The 20,067-nt window shown below is 49.8% G+C and overlaps 1 protein-coding gene across 1 annotated transcript in view; it reads right to left on the reverse strand.

Moving 5' to 3' along the window:
- Positions 1-19,293, reverse strand: part of LOC115660926 (cytosolic arginine sensor for mTORC1 subunit 1-like) — a 43,337-nt gene extending 24,044 nt beyond the window's left edge. The window contains exons 1-2 of the mRNA XM_030582863.1: positions 19,107-19,293; positions 17,133-17,203 (exon numbers count right to left, since the gene is read on the reverse strand). Coding sequence (XP_030438723.1) covers positions 17,133-17,203; positions 19,107-19,219 — 184 coding nt within the window. The 5' untranslated portion in view covers positions 19,220-19,293. The remainder of the gene's footprint in view (positions 1-17,132; positions 17,204-19,106) is intronic.
- Between the last annotated feature and the right edge of the window lie 774 nt (positions 19,294-20,067).

The raw sequence follows: 20,067 nt of genomic DNA on the forward strand, positions 1-20,067 counted from the left end.
GATGTCAGTGCTCAGCGTGGCTGTGCCTTAGCGCACAGACACACAGCATTAGGATAAGCTGCAACAGGTGCAAGTCATGGCTTACTGGGGCACCGCATTTAGGGCTTGTCTAGACTGAGCGCTGCAAGTTTCAGCACTGTAGGAAGTGCCAGCGCTGGGAGCTGTACCCCTCGTGGAGGTGGGGTTTTCATAGCGCTCTCCCAGCACTATGCCAGGACTACACAGCCATGTTACAGCGCTGCCGCAGACAGTGCTTTAACATTGCTAGTGAAGACCTGTTCTTACACTGGTGCAGCTTCACCAGGGCTGAAAACCCCAGTGTAGAAGAGGCCAGAGTGACAGCTCACATTGGCATTTGTAATTACAATCTAAAGCCCCCGTTACACTGAAACAGGACAGAGTCATTAGATTTCATGTGCTGTTATTGAGTAACCATCACACAAATAAGCCTGAACAGTTGGGGCTCTGGGCACTTGAGATCCAATTACACATCAAAAGAAGAGGTTAACTCTGTGGAACCCACATCAGGGGCTCTGCTAATAAAATGCATCTCAAAGAACAGAACAATTGCAACCTCAACCAACTGGAGCTATGCCCCAGGCTCTGTCACTAACTCCAGCTTGTTTATCTAGGCTCTGGGAGAGAGCAGTGCTTTGTTAAAAATCTAGGGGGAAATACACAGGAAGATGTGGCACATGAGTACAGTGCCCCATATAGATCATCTTATTCTGGTATCAGAATGGCTTGATTTAGCTTAAGCCTCTTTCCAAGCTAAACCAAAACACATCTCTTATTCCAGAGAAAAAGCATCTACATGGAGGGGGGGAGGGGTTATACAGGTAGAGCTCATTTTAAACATACATTTTGGCTTATGGTGAAGAAAAAAACCCCTGTAGACAAGGCAGTTCAAAAACTGGCTGCAGCATTCCTTTTCACCACCAACTTGTGCGGAAGTTTACATCTTTGAAGTTGCATTTAGTACAGTAGAACCTCAGAGTTACAAACCCCTTGGGAATGGAGGTTATTCATAACTCTGAACAAAACATCACAGTTCTTTCAAAAAAGTTTACAACTGAACATTGATTTCGTACAGCTTTGAAACTTTACTGGGCAGAAGAAAAATGTTGCTTTTAACCATCTTAATTTAAATGTTTGTGCTTGTTTCAGTTTCCCTACTTTGTCAAATCTTCTTTTTAAGCTTTCCCTCTTTGGTAGTTTACATGTAACAGTACTGCACTGTATTTGATCTTTGGTCTCTGCTGCTGCTGGATTGTGCACTTCTGGTTCCCAATGAGTAGTGTAGTTGACTGGTTAGTTCGAAACAGGTGCTACTGTATATGTAATAGCTATTAAGGCACCAAAGCACTAATTGCCACCCCACACTCACTATGTGACATTTAAGGTACTAGACGGGTAGAAGAGGTACAAACGACACCTAAAGCAACTATGGGAAACAAATGACTTTTAGAGGGTTCAGCTTCCCGAGACAAGACACTCCATGAGCTCATAAAACACTTGAGTTTCCTAGTAGACAAAGCCCTGCTGCCCCAGCTAGCAGGGATATTGCTTTGTTCGTCATTGAGCCCTTTACAGCTCCCTGTATCTAGAACTAATGAACTTTTGCCATGGCTGTGTCTCCACACTAGGCTTTATGCCAAAGATTACCCACCAGCTGAGTCCCATCAGCAGCAATGGCAGAAGTTGGACCAACATTTGAGCCATTTACATCTGCTCACCACATGAGGTCCTCATGCCACCAATCCACATCAGCGCTCCCACTGGTGAGACCTTCGTGGCACTGGAATGGTGGTAGCAACAGTGGGAATTTCAAGTTAAAGAGACTAGTGCAACCAAGCAAAGGATCTCAAGGGATCTTCAGAGCATCAGGGAGTTTATCACAGGTTTTGTCAACAGTGAAAGCTCTCATCAAGGTTGGTCTTAAGCAGCATTCTCAGAAACAAACCATGAAAAAGGACACACAGGAGTGCAGATTCCAACAGGAGTGCAAACTCCACTAGGCTGCACAGATCACTGTGAAGCAAAGCCCTATCAGGGTTAAGAAAAACAGGAACAGACTAAGAGTATGCAGCAGTACCCAATTTTCAGGAGGTGCTAAGCATCCTCTGCTCCCATTGGATGGCATAAGGCAAGTAGCTTCTTCTGTGCTTCAGTCTCCCCTAACAGTAAAACTGGGTCCATAATGGTACTGACCCTGCCTGTAAAAGGCTTTGAAGTCTACAGGTGAAAAGCATCAGGAGATCTAATTATTAATTATTGTGCACCTCTAAAAACATCAGGCCATGTATGTGCAACTCAGCTGAGATAATGCTGAACGAAGCTTAGCAAGGAATTCGAGAGGAGACGAAACTCGGTTGTGCCTTCAGACTGAGTTATTTCTTGGTTTGCCTTCCCCCTACTCAGGGACCCACTTCAGAATAGCAGGACCACCTCAAGCAAGAGGAAGGCTCTCCACAAAGGCATCTGAATACCTCTCATCTTCCCTTCCCCCTGCCCACCTGCTTTAAGAGCCAAGAATTAAGCTGATCCCTCTCCCCACGCCCGTTCCAAACTGCTCTGCTATGCTCACTGCATTAGTCCCACAGGGACGGAGTTTCAACAATGACAAGTGCAGAGTCCTGCACTTCGAACAGAAGGATTCCATGCACTGCTACAGACTAGGGACCGAATGGCTAGGCAGCAGTTCTGCAGAAAAGGACTTAGGGGTTACAGTGGATGAGAAGCTGGATATGAGTCAAGTGTGTGCCCTTGTTGACAAGAAGGCGAACGGCATTTTGGGCTGTATAAGTAGGGGCACTGCCAGCAGATCAAAGGACGTGATCCAGTTTTGGGACCTACACTACAAGAAGGATGTGGAAAAATTGGAAAGAGTCCAGTGGAGGGCAACAAAATTAATTAGGGGGCTGGAGCACATGACTTAAGAGGAGAGGCTGAGGGAACTGGGATTGTTTAGTCTGCAGAAGAGAAGAGTGAGGGGGGATTTAATAGCTGCTTTCAACTACCTGAAAGGGGGCTCCAAAGAGGATGGATCTAGACTGTTCTCAGTGGTAACAGATGACAGAACAAGGCATAAGGGTCTCAAGTTGCAGTGGGAGAGGTTTAGGTTGGATATTAGGAAACACTATTTCACTAGGAGGGTGGTGAAGCACTGGAATGGGTTACCTAGGGAGGTGGTGGAATCTCCATCCTTATAGGTTTATACGGCCCGGCTTGACAAAGCCCTGGCTGGGATGATTTAGTTGGGGATCGGTTCTGCTTTGAGTGAGCGGGTTGGACTAGATACCTCCTGAGGTCCCTTCCAACCCTGATATTCTGTGATTCTAAACCAGGAAGAGGAGTAACCTGCCAAATACTCCTGAAGTGGGGATGGGGTCAAGTGAGCACCAGAGCTTTGTCCCCATGTCACAGCATTCCACACCATGTAGCACGAGCACAAATGACAACAGCAGAGCAGCCTCTGTGGGCTTTTCCCCCTTCCTTCCACTCTCATGACGCAGCCTGTTAAAACTGCAGCAGAAGCTGCTCTGAGACATGGATGTTGGGGAGGATGGGCCTAGGGAACATGGAGAGGAGCCCAGCCACCCCAGAGGGCTGCAGCTTTGCAGCCTCTCGGAAGGTGCTTATTTGCCTTTGAGCTACAGAGCTAGTGCTGCATAAGGGAACCACCCCAAATGGCAATGGGGTGGAACAGCTGAGCTGAATGAAGAGGTTGATGAGAACCCAGGCCCGTGACCTGCATTTAACACATGTCCTCCAACCCCAAATAGCAGGCTCAATAGGTGGGCAACAACCCAGAATTGGCTGACCAGTACTCAACTGTAACGTATCACTCTTTAGATCCTTCTGCATATCCTTTTATCCAGTTGAAGACCCCATTTTCCCTGAGTGCAGACAAAGGGCCTGTCTTCACTGGAGTCATTAGTATAAGTTAGGGCGAGTCTACACTGGCAATGCTAAAGTGCTGCCCCAGCAGCGGTTTAATGTGCCCTGCGTGGTTGCAGCGCACCAGCGCTCTTAAAACACCTCCACGAGGGGCGCAGCCCCCAGTGCCAGTGCATTGTCTACCCCGGCGCTTTACAGCGCTGAAACTTGCTGCACTCAGGGGAGTGTTTTTCACATCTGAGTGAGAAAGTTGCAGTGCTGTAAATTGCCAGTGTAGACAAGCTCTGGAGCTGCATGCCCTTGCTAGTCAATACCCTCCCCTTGCTGTTGCGCTCTCTCCTCTTCACTACAGATTTGCTTCCATCACTTCTCCTTGCCCTTCCTCGTCTTTCTCCACACTCCCTGGCCAGGCTGCTGTGGCTGGAGAAGCTCATTATGCAGACCATCCGGAAGATTTTCCATAAGTGCAAAAGTGGCAACAGAACCAGGCTGAGACTCTTGGAGGGGAAAACAAGAATCATCATAGCATTGCAAGCTGGACTGTGTCTAGCCCCATCCTTCTCCCACAAACACACCAATCAAAGCCTGATCCTAGATGGGTCTTTGTTGCACCAACTCCAGCCACCCTGGTGCACCGTGTCCCACCAATAAAGCTCTTGAAGTTGTGCGGTCCCATAGCACAGGCAGAATCTGAAGTGCAGTAACCATGGGCTCGGCTGCCCTGGCTCCACTCTCTCAGGCGTGCGTGTCAGACATTCCCCTGGCAGGCACAAGAGAGGACTTAGGCAGGGCTGGGTTAGAGCAGTAAGGGTGCAATCACCCCCATAGTAATCTCAGGCACATCTTGGAGAGAGGGACTGCTCCTGCATTTAGCGCCCCTCCTCCTTCTCCTGCTCCCCAGTGATCAGGCACATCCATATTCCCACAGTGGTGCAGAGTAAGTAGCCCTCCCCCTCAGGAAGAAGGGGATGTAATGAATGGAGGGTTTCTTCAATCAGCTCTGAGCATTCAGCCAAGCCCACCTGGATGGGATCCAGGAACAAGTTACACAAAAGCTGCCTCAGCGGGCATCAGCCAGGCATCCTTGTTGCTTCCTTCCTGCCTCCTCTGCACTGAACCCCCTGCCCCTTCCCAAGGAGCAGAGAGATCCTGATTGTGATTCTCTCCCAGCTAGGTTCTGGGAATATCTGTTGTGCATCTGGGTCCCCAGCTTCTTCAATGCACTGAGGACCCAGCTAACTGGTCTCTGCATCATTTGAAGTGAGGAAAAGCCATCTAATTGCAAAATCTGTTTCTCGAGAGGCTGAGGGCTGCCAAAGCCAAGTAGCTGCAAATCACTTTGGTACGTACCTAGTGACATTTCCCCTGCTTCCAAAGCAGCATTCCACAGGCAGGTCCTACATTACAAAAAACTCTCCTCCCTGACACCTGGAGGCTTGAGTGACAACAGGATTCCCTGTAAAGGCTGAAAATGCAGCTCCCACGTAGATGGGAACCTGACCAAGAAATTATTCTGCTACAGCCTGGATCTCACCTGCCCATGGTTAACAGAGCTTCTCCATCAGAGCCAAAGGCCAACTACAAGCCTTCACTAGGGGGAACAGAACTGCTGAGCCATGCCATCTGGTAGAGCAGTGACCAGCAAGGTCAGCCAGGAGCTGGGACTGTCAAGTCAGCAATGGATGCAGGCTTCGTAAGGGTGAGATGTTCTCCTGCATGACCAAGTGAGCTAGTCTGGCCAAACCATGCAGGAGTGTGGGGTAAAGACCTTTAGTGATGGATGGGTCGAGCTGTAACTTTGCATCAAGAGCAGCATCAGGGTTAGCAGTGAAGCTCTAATGGTAATTGAGCTGAGAATAGAGACATCATGCCTAAGAACTCAAGATATTGCATCAGACCAGGGGAAGGGGAGCAGTGTGATGGATCTCAGCAATGCAGCTGGACAGTGAATAGACGTGGCAACTCAAGTGGTGATGGGAAGATAAAACAATTTAGTTACCTCTTGATGCAGGGCTCCTTAAGCAGCAAAAGAAACATCAAAGCGGGTAGATAGGAGGGGGCAGTGGAGTGAGAAGAGGGGCTGGGGCAAATTTGGGACATGCAGCGCTGCGGCGGCCAGAGAAAGACAACTTTCCCTAGCTCCAGAGCTGTGGCTGCCGGGGAGAGATGGCCCTCCTTCCCAACCCCAGCTCGGGGGTTGCTGCGACAGGAGAGAGAAGGCACATGTACTGTATTAAAATATGTACATTAAAATATGAGTTGTGCACTTTTATTTGTAGAACAAAAAAGTTTAAGGGTTTTTTTTTTTAATATAGTGCTTTTATCCAAAGTGCTTTACAATAGTTAGCTTTCCAAATGTTAAGTATCAGAGGAGTGGCCATGTTAGTCTGGATCTGTAAAGCAGCAAAGAGTCCTGTGGCATCTTATAGACTAATAGATGTATTGGAGCATGAGCTTTCGTGGGTGAATACCCACTTTGTCGGATGCAAGATGTATTCACTCATGAAAGCTCATGCGCCAACATGTCTGTTAGTCTATAAGATGCCACAGGACTCTTTGCTGCTTTACAGATCCAGACTAACATGGCTACTCCCGATACTTAACATTTGGAAAGATCATTAAGTTGTCCGCCTAGACCCTCTGCAATTTTCAAGCAGTCTGAGAACCATTGTGATAGACCAAATCCAGGAAACGAAGCGTTTGTGCAAAAGGATCAGGAATTTGCACTGTGATCACTGATCCAGGACCACTGCTTAAAAACACTTACTGGTTTTGAAGACCTTTGTACTCTCCCAGAGCACTGTAGCCATGGCAGGCTGAACAATACTAGACCCTAAAGTCACAATGCCAAATATCATCATGCTCTCCCACCCCCACATCCATTTCTAACATGGCAGTAAGCAGCAGATCTGATGTGAATTTTCTGCCACTAGAAACCTGATTCTTAAATGGGACAGCTATCCCACAGAGATTTCTAGCTCCAGCAAAGAAAGACAAAGGCTGCTAAAATCATGTCAAAGCTTAAGTGATGGAGGAAAACAAGCTATTAGAGACATAGACTCAATCTGATTCAAGTTTAGAAAAAACACTGCACAGCATTCAACCTTAATCCTGAGGGATTGTGAGACAATGTCAGAACTGTCATAGGTCTTTACTCAACACTGGTACAGGATGCACTCTAGTAAATCCCAGACTGATGTTCAACATCCTCCTCAATCATTCATGTACAGGGAACTCTTGAGGGAGATAGTCACCCAACTTCAAAAGGAGGCTTAAAGACACTTCAAACCCTGTTAGTCCCTTGTTTAAACAGCTCTTGCAGAAAAGGAGCTGTTTGGCTTGACATCCCAATGGAGAGGGCTGGTATCCATGGTACAGAACAAGGTGAGAGTGTAACAGACCTGCCCCGGCACACCCAGATCCGTTGCCCTGTGTGTGAGTGTGACTACCTCAGTATTTCACTGAAGGGTGAGGGGTGGAGGGCGTGTTTCTGCTGAAAGCCAACAGCTACCTGATTGCCTTGGTTATTGTGATATATGCATGGGAAATAATTGGAATTCTGTAACACAGGAGATTTGGTTTAACAAAGTGAAACTTAGCACTGAGATCTGCCCTACCTCAGGTGAGCACAGACCTCCATTAAGCCAGCCCTACAGTCATCATTCGGACCAGTGCAGGCTTAGGGTGGCCGCTCTCACCTTTCTGGAACACCAGACATTCCAGTACTTCTGGGCATAGCACAACCCCATGCTCCTTGGTGTGATGCCACAACCACTGCATGTGAGATCACAGACCCAGGGGTGCCATTTGGAGGAGCACACCGCTTCGCTCCCACCAGCATGACCTTGTATGCATGGTATATTCAAGATCACACTGGTCAGGATAGAGTATGCATTCACTAGGGAGTCCCCGGTTCAATTTGGTCTCAGTATCAAATTGGGGACAAACCTCCCCAAGAAGAGCACCATTCAGTTGATAACCAGACAAATGGCCTCTCCATGCAGGCATGAGGATTTACAAAGACAAAAGAACTCAAAGAAATATTTCTGACTAGGGATCCCCTGGGGTAAAAGATAAGTGTGTAACTGTGCAGGAGAAGAGAGCACAAGATTTTATCCGTTACGAAGGAGATTCTGCCAGCAGGGTGTCTCATGAAAGGCAGATCCCAGCTTTCTGGACTGGGCAAGAACTGTCAGAATCAAGCCTTGGGTGAGAAATACCTTAGGCAGGAAAGTAACTTGTTACTAAGTATAGCTGCTTTATGGTTTTCTTCTACCTGTAACCTTGTTTCCAAACCCTTATATTTGGATCTGTTAAATAAACTTCACTTTGGTTTTACTATAGACCTGTGTAAGTGCCTTATGCTAAGGAGAGCATGGAATGAGGTGAAATCAGTGGACTGGGGTGCATTGCCTCCACAAAGGCAGCTGATCAGTGTACATTGCAGGCATCCAGAAAAGACTAGGCACTCGAGTAACAGGGTAGAGTGTGCTAATTGAGAGCCTGCAGAGGGAAAGGGCGGGGCTCAAAGAGCCCAGAGCAGAGAGCCCTGTGGCTGGGGAGAGTTCCTCTCATGGGCACAGACAGGGCTCCATCCCACTGTAGAAGGGACTCACCCCAGACACCCTGGGTAATCCTGAAAGCTGCCAGAGAAAAGGAAAGCAGGTGAATGCATGGGGATACATGGCATGAGACAAGCTAAAAGCCAGCTGTGTTCCCAGGCAAAGCAGACAGTCAGTTCTTCAGTTACTATTTCCTAGTTAGCCTCTCATTACATACAGGAATTACTGGCATTTGTTTTGTAACATCTGGCATTTAAAAGCTCACTACAGTTTCTCTGCAATAATATTACCTTGTATTTAATGCTAGCTGTGTGGGAGGGTGTGACTGCAGAGTGATCTTTGATGCAATCTTTCCTGAGCCAGTTCTCCAAAAGTGTGAATTTCTTTGATGAACACAGGGCCTAGGTTAAACACATCACAAGACTCACAGAATCGTCAACAGGGCCAAGTGCAGTGGGAGCTTTACCTGTACATTTCTTGGCTGCTTTTAAGCTGTGCAGCCTTCACACTACGAGCACAGCATTTAACCTTTACTAGCCATTCTGCTTCTTGCCAACACTCTTCACTGTGTCAGCATGTGCTATCTTTACATCACCCCACCAAGGAGCTTTCGCTCTGTTGAAGTTACAGCTCAGTATGAAGAGGGAGCAATTCGGCAGGGTCCAGAATGCTGCTCTCAAATCTATTGTTCTAGATTTCCTGCCCTTCCCAGGGTTAGCATATGTTCTATGTATAAATAGGTTATCAGTGAACAATGCATTAAAACTAGCTTTTAAGTGACTGCTTGTTACAGTACTACTCACAATAGGAACCTGGCTGTGAAGCTCATGGCTACACTGGAGAGTTGCAGCGCTGGTGAGGGGGTTACAGCGCTGCAACTAACTCTGTGTCCACACTTGCAAAGCACAGCCAGCGCTGCAACCAGGGAGTTGCAGCGCTGGCTGTACACCTGGTCTGCCTGGGGTGTAGCAATTCCAGCGTTGGTGATGCAGCGCTGGTCATCAAGTGTGGACACCAAAAGTGCTTTTATTGGCCTCCAGGGTATTAGGAGGTATCCCAGCATACCTTTTCAGCCACTCTGCTCATCGTTTCACACTCCACTGCCCTGGGCTCAGGTGACCCGCCCTTTAAATGCCCCGGGAATTTTAAAGATCCCCTTCCTGTTTGCTCAGCCAGGTGTGGAGTGCAATCAATCAGTGACCATGCCTCCACACCCCAAACGAGCCCCAGCATGGAACACTTCCGAGCTGCAGGACCTCATCAGTGTTTGGGGTGAGGAAACTGTACAATCACAGCTGCGCTCCAGCCGTAGAAATTATGATACCTATGGGCAGATATCAAAGTCCTTGCTGCTAAGGGGCCATGAACAGGACGCGTTGCAGTGCAGGGTAAAAGTAAAGGAGCTGCGGAGGGCCTATTGCAAAGCCCATGAGGGAAATCGCCGCTCAGGAGCTGCCCCCACGACCTGCCATTTTTACAAGGAGCTGGATGCCATGCTTGGGTGTGACCCCACTGCCAATCCGAGGAGCACGATGGAGAGTTCAGAGCAAGGAGAAGTGGGGGAGGATGTAGAGGAAACCGAGAGTGAGGTTACTGGGGTGGAGGGAGACACCCCAGAGTCCCAGGAGGCATGCAGCCAGGAGCTCTTCTCAAGCCAGGAAGAGGCTATCCAGTCGCAGCAGCTGGAACTTGTTGGTGAAGAGGAAGCAGAGGAGCGTGTTCCCGGTAAGCAAATTTTATTTTTAGGATGGAAGTGTTTTGTGAGAGGAGGGTGGGGGTTATGGCTGCCTGCATGCATGCCTAAATGTGGAATAGCCCATTGATTTGGTCTATCACATCTCTGTAATCGGCCTCGGTAATCTCTTCAAAAGTTTCAGCCAGAGCGTGGGCAATGCGCTTGCGCAAGTTTATAGGGAGAGCCACCGTGGTCCTTGTCCCGGTCAGGCTAACTCGTCCGCGCCACTGTGCCGTGAGGGGTGGGGGGACCATTGCTGCACACAGGCAAGCTGCATAGGGACCAGGGCGGAATCCACATTGCTCTAGAAGACCCTCCCTCTCTTCCCAGGTAACATGCAGCAGTGATATATCTGGCAGTAGAAAATCCTGTTGAAAATGTAGTGATGAGTGTTCAGTGCAGGTCCCCAACTATCTGCCCTCTGCTTTCCCCAGTGCACAGAAACCCCAGCCCTCAGGCAGTTCCCCTTCCCAGGTGAAGTCAAGGCAGAAACACTCACCCCATTGCTCGCCATGCCTTCGCTGCCGTGGCCTCTCTGTGTTATGTTAGGTATGTGGAAATGATGCTACAAAAAGTCTACAAACTCCTTCACTGTGATAATAAACAATGTAGCCTCTGTATTAAATGTTTCTATTTCTGTTATTTTAAGTGTCCTTGAATACTCCAGCCCTATCACCGCCTGCGCGAAGACTACAGAACTTGAGGAAAAATCCTAGAAAATCAAAAGAAGATTTGATCAAAGCAGTTATGAATCAGTACACCAGAGACAGTAAGAGGCTGCAGGACTGGAGAGAGAAAATGCATGAATGGAGGCAAACAGAGCAGGAGAAAGGAATTGGCTACCAAGAAAAGCACAAAGCAGCTGATAAGCCTCCTGGCTCGCCAAACGGACTGTATGCAGTCTCTCGTAGCCATGCAGGCAGATCAGTACTGTGGTAACCCCCACCCCTCCCAAAGCTCTCTCCCTTGTTCCCCAGTGTTTGCACAAAACACCTTTCTCCAGCAGCCTGGTTCTTACCACCACCAGCTGCCCCCAACACCTGTACGTTCACCTACCAGCCCTGAGAGCTACAACCCTTACCTATGCACTCAACCCCCATCACGATGCAGCATATTAATCCTGAAGTGCAGCAGGCATTGAACAGCAATCCAAGCAGGACATATTCAAACCTCTGAATATACAGTCCATCACCCTACCCCCCGTCCTTTTATGTACTGTATTTTGAATAAATGATTTCTTGGCTTTTAAAACATTTTTTATTATTGCAGAAAGTGAGAAATACTGTACCCCAAGGGAAAACGGGCACAGCAAAGGCTCCAAACATGACTGTTGGCTTTCAGCCTCAAATTGCTCCCTTAAGGCATCCCTAATCCTTGAAGCCCTTTGCTGGGCCTGCTCTCTGGCTGTGCAAATTCAGCCTCTAGGCGTCGAACCTCGGAGGTCCATTCCTCACTGAATCTTTCACCCTTCCCTTCACAAATATTATGGAGGGTACAGCACGTGGATATAACGGCGGAGATGTTGCTTTCCCCCAAATCTAGCTTCCCACAGAGACACCTCCAGTGCGCTTTTAAACAGCCAAAAGCACATTCCACAGTCATTCTGCACTGGCTCAGCCTTTAGTTGAACCGGTCCTTGCTCCTGTCAAGCTTCCCTGTATACGGTTTCATGAGCCATGGCATTAAGGGGTAAGCGGGGTCTCCAAGGATCACAATGGGCATTTCGACATCCCCTATTGTGATCTTGCGGTCTGGGAAAAAAGTCCCAGCCATCAGCTTCCTGAATAGGGCACTGTTCTTAAAGATGCGTGCATCATGCACCTTTCCAGGCCATCCTGAGTAAATGTCAGTGAAACGCCCACGGTGATCCACAAGCGCTTGGAGAACCACAGAGAAATACCCCTTGCGATTAATGTACTCGGATGCCAGGTGGGGTGGTGCCAGAATAGGAATATGCGTCCCATCTATTGGCCCTCCACAGTTAGGGAAACCCATTTGTGCAAAGCCATCCACAATGTCCTGCACGTTCCCCAGAGTCACGGTTCTTCTTAGCAGGGTGTGATTAATGTGCAAACTTGCATCAACACTATTCCAATGGTCGACTTGCCCACTCCAAACTGGTTCGCCACCGATCGGTAGCTGTCTGGACTTGCCAGCTTCCAGATTGCAACAGCCACCCGCTTCTCCACTGGCAGGGCAGCTCTCAATCTCGTGTCCCTGCGCCGCAGGGTAGGGGCGAGCTCAGCACCCAGTCCCATGAAAGTGGCTTTTCTCATCCAAAAGTTCTGCAGCCACTGCTCGTCATCCCAGGCTTGCAGGACGACGTGATCCCACCACTCAGTGCTCGTTTCCCCAAGCCCAAAGGCGGCGTTCCATGGTGCTGAGCACGTCCGTTACTGCCACAAGCAATTTAGTGTCTTGCGCGTCAGGCAAATCAATATCATCGTCTGACTCTCACTGTCACTTTGGAGCTGAAGGAATAGCTCCACTGCCATGTGTGATGTGCTGGCAACATTCATCAGCAAAGTCCTCAGCAGCTCGGGCTCCATTTGTAACAGAAATTGCGCTGCAGACTCACAATGGCGCCAAACTGCTCGGAATGTGTAGCAGAGCACCACGGGGCATTGGAATAGGAAGCAGAAAGACCCGCACCCTTCCGTCCCCTTCCCACAACCCACAGCGCCAAAATGGGACGAGGTGCTCTGTGGGATAGCTGCCCACAATGCACCACTCCCAACAGCGCTGCAAATGTGGCCACACTGCAGTGCTGGTAGCTGTCAGTGTGGCCACACTGCAGCGCTGGCCCTACACAGCTGTACGAATACAGCTGTAATTCCCAGCGCTGCACAAATGTAAGTGTAGCCATACCCTCTCACAGCCCAAAACGATTTCACTAATTACTTTCCACCCCCTGCCCTAAAGCAAGAGATTCCAAATTGGCCTGAGCAAGGCAGGACAGTTTGTAATGGATTAGAAGCTAAGTGACTACCAGATCCTCAGCTACAACAGAAGGACCAGTGCCCACTGATAGATCCACCAGACCCAATCTAGTGCCACGCTGCAGCCGGGGGGAAGCAAGGAATTTGAGTTCAGCTTCCAGGTCAATGACAACTCCTAGGCCAGATCCACCAAGATAAGACATACATTTTATTCTTTGCCAGCCTGTACTGCCCTGCAACAGGAAGACACCAGGACTGGGAAGTCAGAAACATCCATATTGGGAAGCACAAATCAGAGGCCTTGTTCTTCAAGCATACTGCACACGGTGTGCAAGAGAGGGCTATGCTGGTCTGGGTTACCATTAGGCTGCATCACGCATATAGCTGGCATGAGTCATGAAGATATACATCACACACAGTTCCAGTGATAAGCTCCATTCCCAACTCCCATATATAGGAATGAACACCCTACCACCTCCACCATTTTTTGGGGGTGGAGGAGACAAGGGAACCCTACAAAAATACACGAAAGAGACTTCGATTGGTGCTTGCTAGTATAATATGTTAACTGAAAAGGAATGGAAGCATCTCTTTCTGGTCCTAGTTTCACCAGAACAGAACCAGTATGTCGCAGACAGAGTGCCAGTGAAATGCTCAGTGCTACAGAGTATCCTCACCAGGTTAGAGCAGCAGTTTTCAAACTTTTTTCTGGCAAACCAGAAAAACGGACATACGGGGTCAGACCAAAAGTCCATCCAGCCCAGTATCCTGTCTACTGACAGTGGCCAATGCCAGGTGCTCCAGAGGGAGTGAACCTAACAGGTAATGATCTAGTGATCTCTCTCCTGTCATCCAGCTCCACCCTCTGACAAACAGAGCCTAGGGACACCATTCCTTACCCATCCTGACTAATAGCCATTAATGGACATAACCTCCATGAATTTATCCAGTTCTCTTTTAAACGCTGTTATAGTCCCAGCCTCCACAACCTCCTCAGGCAAAGAGTTCCACAAGTTGACTGTGCGCTGCGTGAAGAACTTCCTTTTATTTGTTTTAAACCTGCTGAATTTATTTAGACCCAGTTGAAGAAAACGGTTGATGCCAGTGATCCAACAGAGCTGGGAATGAGGGGTGTTGGGAGGGGCTCAGGGCTAGGGCAGAGGGTTGGGACGTAGGGGTGGGGCCAGGGATGAAGGGTTTGGCCTGCAGGACGGTGCTCCAGGGGGCTCAGGGCTGGGGACAGTGGGTTCAGGTGCAGGAGGGGGTCAGGGCCCTGGGTGCAGGCTCTGGAGTGGGGCCAAGGATGAACTCAGGTGCTGCTGCAGGGAGAGAGGTGGGGGGGGGTCCTCTCTTCCCATCATAGCCCCTAGGGCAGCTTGCACCCCAAACCACTCATCCCCAGACCCACCTCAGAGCCCACACCCCCCAACTGGAGCCCTCACACCAATCCTCTGCCCCAGCCAAGCCCACTCCCACACTCAGAATCCCTTGGCCCCATCCCCACCACATGAAATTTTGTTATGTGCAGCAATAGAGGTGATGTGTGTCACAACACCTCCATATTGGTGCACATAACATTTATTCTGCCCATGGGCAGAAAAAAAGAGATGGAACACTGCCTGCCTGGCTTACTGCTACAATTTTAAAGAAACAATACATGTATCCTCTTCCAGCCTTAGTTTATCTATATTACTGATATTGCTTCATTATGTTGTGGTAATTTGGAACAGTAAGTCTTAGCAAAGGTCTACAAGCAGCTTTTGTAGCAGCAACAACTCAAGCAACCAGAGTTTATTTTCAATTGAGTTCTACTGTATGCTAGGGCAAAGGATTCTTCCTAAAGTGGAGGAGCAATGAAGCTCTGTTCCCATCATGGCCCTGCTCTCCCCCTACCCCCAGGCCCTGCGCCCCCACCCCCTCGACAAGCTGGAGGCTCTAGCCCTTCCACCTACCTGGAGTAGGAAGGCCTGGGAGCAGACCCTGGCCATATCCCCATTCCCAGGGGTCCCTCGCCATGAATCATAAAATATCAGGGCTGGAAGGGACCTCAGGAGGTCATCCAGTCGAACCCCCTGCTCAAAGCAGGACCAATTCCCAACGAAATCATCCCAGCCAGGGCTTTGTCAAGCCTGACCTTAAAAACCTCTAAGGAAGGAGATTCCACTACCTCCGTAGGTAACCCATTCCAGTGCTTCACCACTCTCCGAGTGAAAAAGTTTTTCCTAATATCCAACCTAAACCTCCCCCACTGCAACTTGAGACCATTACTCCTTGTTCTGTCATCTGCTACCACTGAGAACAGTCTAGATCCATCCTCTCTGGAACCCCCTTTCAGGTAATTGAGAAGAATGAGGGGGGATTTGATAGCTGCTTTCTTCTGCAGACTAAACAATCCCAGTTCCCTCAGCCTCTCCTCATAAGTCATGTGCTCCAACCCTGTAATCATTTTTGTTGCACTCTGTTGGACTCTTTCCAATTTTTCCACATCCTTCTTGTAGTGTGGGGCCCAAAACTGGACACAGTACTCCAGATAAGGCCTCCCCAATGTCAAATAGAGGGGAATGATCACATCCCTCAATCTGCTGGCAATGCCCCTACTTATACAGCCCAAAATGCCATTAGCCTTCTTGGCAACAAGGGCACACTGTCGACTCATATCCAGCTTCTCGTCCACCATAACTCCTAGGTCCTTTTCTGCAGAACTGCTTCCTAGCCATTCAGTCCCTAGTCTGTAGCAGTGCATGGGATTCTTCCATCCTAACTGCAGGACTCTGCACTTGCCCTTGTTGAACCTCCTCAGGTTTCTTTTGGCCCAGTCCTCTAATTTGTCTAGGTCCCTCTGGATCCTATCCCTACCCTCCAGCGTATCTACCACTCCTCCCAGTTTAGTGTCATCTGCAAACTTGCTGAGAGTGCAGTCCACACCATCCTCCAGATTATTAATGAAGATATTGAACAAAACCGGCCCCAGGACTGACCCTTGGGTCACTCCACTTGATGCTGGCTGCCAACTAGACATGGAGTCGTTGATCACTCCCTCCACCTGGGAGCCATGGACCCTCCACCTGCCCTGGGGAGTGGGGCACAGGCCAAGGGCTACTCTCATGACTCCTACCACAGGCAAGTGGAGAGTCCATGGCTCCCTACAGCTGCCAGAGCTGCTCTTATGCAGGCCAGGCTCCAGCTTTGAGCCTGACTGTGGGGCAGGGCCTCAGGGTGAAAAGTTGGGGCAGGAGGCTGGGCCTGTGGCAACAAGTGGAAAGGGCAGGTCCATCCACTTTCAAAAGTGGTGGGGCCATGGTCCCTTGGCCCCCCCGTTTGGCACCCCTGCTGTATACTGTGCCATCTATAAGGCATTAAGTTGTAGCATCTTCTTGTCTCTAGAAGTACACTTGGCAAGACCACATCACCAGCACTTTCCTGGCCTCTATAGGCCAGCTGGCAAGGTTCCATGGTGAACGTGACATCAGCAGCACATCGCAGGCTGGGAAGACATTGAGCAGGAGCCACAACTCCAGAAGTAGAAGTATGGCTGGTTTTGAGAACCCCACCAGATGTGGAAAAGCCTCACCCTCACATATCCAGGTTAGGAGAGGCATTCAAGCTCATCAACCAGCTTCAGTATAATATTTGTATTTCCTCTTTAAATACCAACATAACAACAAGTACTCATCTAGTATTAACATGTACAGACAGCTACAGGGCACCCAATGCACATCTACATGATCATCCACAGCATGGATTGAAGCACACATTATACTGACAGACCTGTATTAAGCCTAAAGGCAGTAACAGCAACGGGGCTCTACAAAAAAAATCTACCCTATGTCCTGCAGTTGCCCTCTGATGCAGGGTTTTCAAAGCAGCAAAGAGAAACAATGGGCCTGAACAGCATTTGAATGGCAATGAAACAGGAAGCATCTAATGCCAGAACTGGGAAAAGCATTGTGTCTCCATGAATTGCAGCCTCAGCATGAGAGAGTTGTCACACCGTACCTTTAAAGCCTTCTTCATCCAGCATAATGGTGTAGTCCTCAGGAGTCTCTGTCAAGCTGAAGAACTTGCACCTACCAACACATAATTGAATGTCATGTGCACACTGAAAGATTCTCCAGTACTGGTTCACTTGCCACAGGCAGAGCAATTCCTCTCAGGTAAGGATAGTTAAGGTACTTTTCCATGGACCTGTATGCTTGCCTCACCCACCATTTCCCCTCTGCAAACTGGAAGGAACCATCTACACTACATAGCCACATTTAAGCACTGTTGTGAAACACAGCAGAGGCCCAACAGGATTAGAAACACTCATGTTTCACAGCAGTGCTTAGACAGGACTGGTTTCCTTCCATCCAATCACGTTTACTACTGCAAGATTTCTGGCTTTGATTTTTAAAGATGAATCCAGTCTTTGAGGAGGGAGACCCAGGCTATAGCATGTTTTTATAAACCACTCCTCATTATTAGCTACAGTAGGATTTGAAAGCATTAGCACTGTTCTAGCAGAATCAACATCAAACATGACTCTAGCTAACATGACTGCTCTCTGGCATAGAGGGATGCCCAGACAGCACCACATCCAAGGGCAGCTGGACTGATTCAGTAGATTCGGGGCGAGAGGGAACGGTTTTAAAGAGCACACCTGAATTCAGAAGCACACTTCTCAGTGAAGAGAAGACAAGCAGTGGCAGAGTGAAGTGTTCTCATGAAGGGAGCTAGGGCTCTCTGAGCCTGGGGCAATTTTATTCACAGATACCCAACAGATGGACCTGGGTTTTGTAGACATATCAGGACAGGGAAAATTCCCTAGCTGCTGAATCACAAGGAAGTCTGATGCAAGCCAGAGAAGCAACAAGCATGGCAACAAAGAGCTGCCCAGTGCCAACATTCACTTGTGTTAGGAGTGTGCAAGACCCAACTTGGAGTGAGCACAAAGCAGACTTATCCATGATTGTGTGTGAAAGTCTCAGACAAGTGTGTCTGGCACACACAACCTATGCATTTTTGCAGAGGTTAAAGTTCTATTTTACATCAATACTCATTATGCTCAAGTTCCAGAGCACCAGCCTGTGAATAAGAAAGTGCAAAGAACAATCTAGCACAGGAGCGTGCATAATTGTGAAAGCAACTCGGATTATGTGACCCCGAAAAGCTTTTCATACTCACACCTAACATGTGTGCCTACCCTGGGAATGTGGGAGAAAGAAAATGTCTGAATGTCATGGTCTCCATATTAAAGGAAGACAGGACTCCCTTCACCCTGGCCCAGTTTCATCTTATCATAGAAGCTGCCTACCAAAGCAACATGTACTCCAGCAAGCCATCTCCACACATATACAGCCTGCTACACACTGCCTCCCACCTCACCCTGCAAGCAAAGCAACTATTCTCCCATAATTTGCCCCAATCCAGCCCATTATCCATGCTCACCCAACCCCCTCAATCCTGGCCCCAAAAGCTAGCTAAAGCTCATCTACCAATTACAGCTCACACCCATTAGCTCCTACCACAATCAGGCTGCTCAGAGGGAGGACTGAGGGTCTCCATCTCCCCCCATATCCATTATCTACTACCCTGACTCACTGGGGGCACACAGCTTCCCACCCCAAATGAACCAGTCCTCCTGACCCCCTCACTCTCATCCCCTCCCCCGACACCAGTATCGCCTTCTCTCCATGCCCCCACCGCATGTTCCACAGACCAGGGGCTTTCACAGCCCCCGCCTCCCATACAAAGGGCGGCCCACGGGCCCATCAACATCCCCAGGGACTGCAGTTTGGGAAGGAAGGAAGTGAGAGACTGACCGCGGGGAACTAGCTCTTCCATCAGCTGCCCCAGCCATACTCGCCGGATCTGCTCCCGGCCGGTCCCCTGCAAACCAAGGCCCAGTGGTCCCCCCTCCCCCGCCAAGCCGGGGCCCCCTGACCCTCCAGCCCCCACACCCGTGCAAGGCAGGCTCCCTCCGCCCGGTACCTGCTGCGCCGGGGCAGGAGCAGCAGCTTGAGGAGCGGGTGCGTGTAGAGCCAGAGGCCGCGGCGGGCGAGGCTCAGCACCCGCACGCGATGCTCCAGGATCTGCAGATCCATGGCGGAGTCGCTCCGGAGCGGGTTCAGACGAGCCAGGGCCCGATCTCCGCGCGGCCGGGCCCGGACACTGCTATAAACGGGCCGCGGCCTCAGCCCGCCCCGCCCCGCCGGGAGGAGCCCGCGACGCGGATCCTCCCCGAGCCGGCCTGCGGGGGCAGCAGCGGCAAGCGGCGCCCCTCCCAGCGCGGAGTCTGTGGGCTGGCGCGGGTCCGGCTGCGGCCCCGGCGGATCTGTGGGTGAGCCCGGGAATTGGGAACTGGCTCCAACCCATTAGCCTTAGCCACGAACCGGGCTCACAGCCACAGGGACCAGCTCCTGAATCCGAGCCAGAGCCAGGGCCGAGCCCTCGCCTGATTCCAGCCCAGAACTGAGCCTACAGGGGCCCCAGAACCAGATCCCCCAGCTGCTCCCAAGCTAGAGCCAACACCTGTTCCCAGCCCAGCACTGAACTCACAAGACCCACCAAACCAGGCCACTTCCTAATTCCAGCCCAGAGCCAGACCCAACCCAACAGGATCCCAGAACCACCTCCACCTGACTCCCCTGTCCTCCTTCCTCTCCTTTACATCAGTACACTACAGGGGTGGTAGTGCACCCCAGGCTGTCTCTGATCTGGGGAGATGTAAATAACGAGCAGACTGTTCCTGTAGGTTGCAGTTTAAAAATGCCTGCTACTGCAGTGACTTTAACTTAGCCATGTGACTCTTCGGAACTGGAGACCAGTCTTGTTTTCCTGTTTAAATGTGCAGTGCAGTCTATTATGCCTGCACCATAGGTAGACTCCTGCTCCAATGGTCTCCACACAGGTGCCCAGTGATTCTTAACCTTTCAAGACTCCTGATCCCCTT

Source organism: Gopherus evgoodei, chromosome 13, assembly GCF_007399415.2.
Source record: "Gopherus evgoodei ecotype Sinaloan lineage chromosome 13, rGopEvg1_v1.p, whole genome shotgun sequence".
Lineage (NCBI taxonomy): Eukaryota > Metazoa > Chordata > Testudines > Testudinidae > Gopherus > Gopherus evgoodei.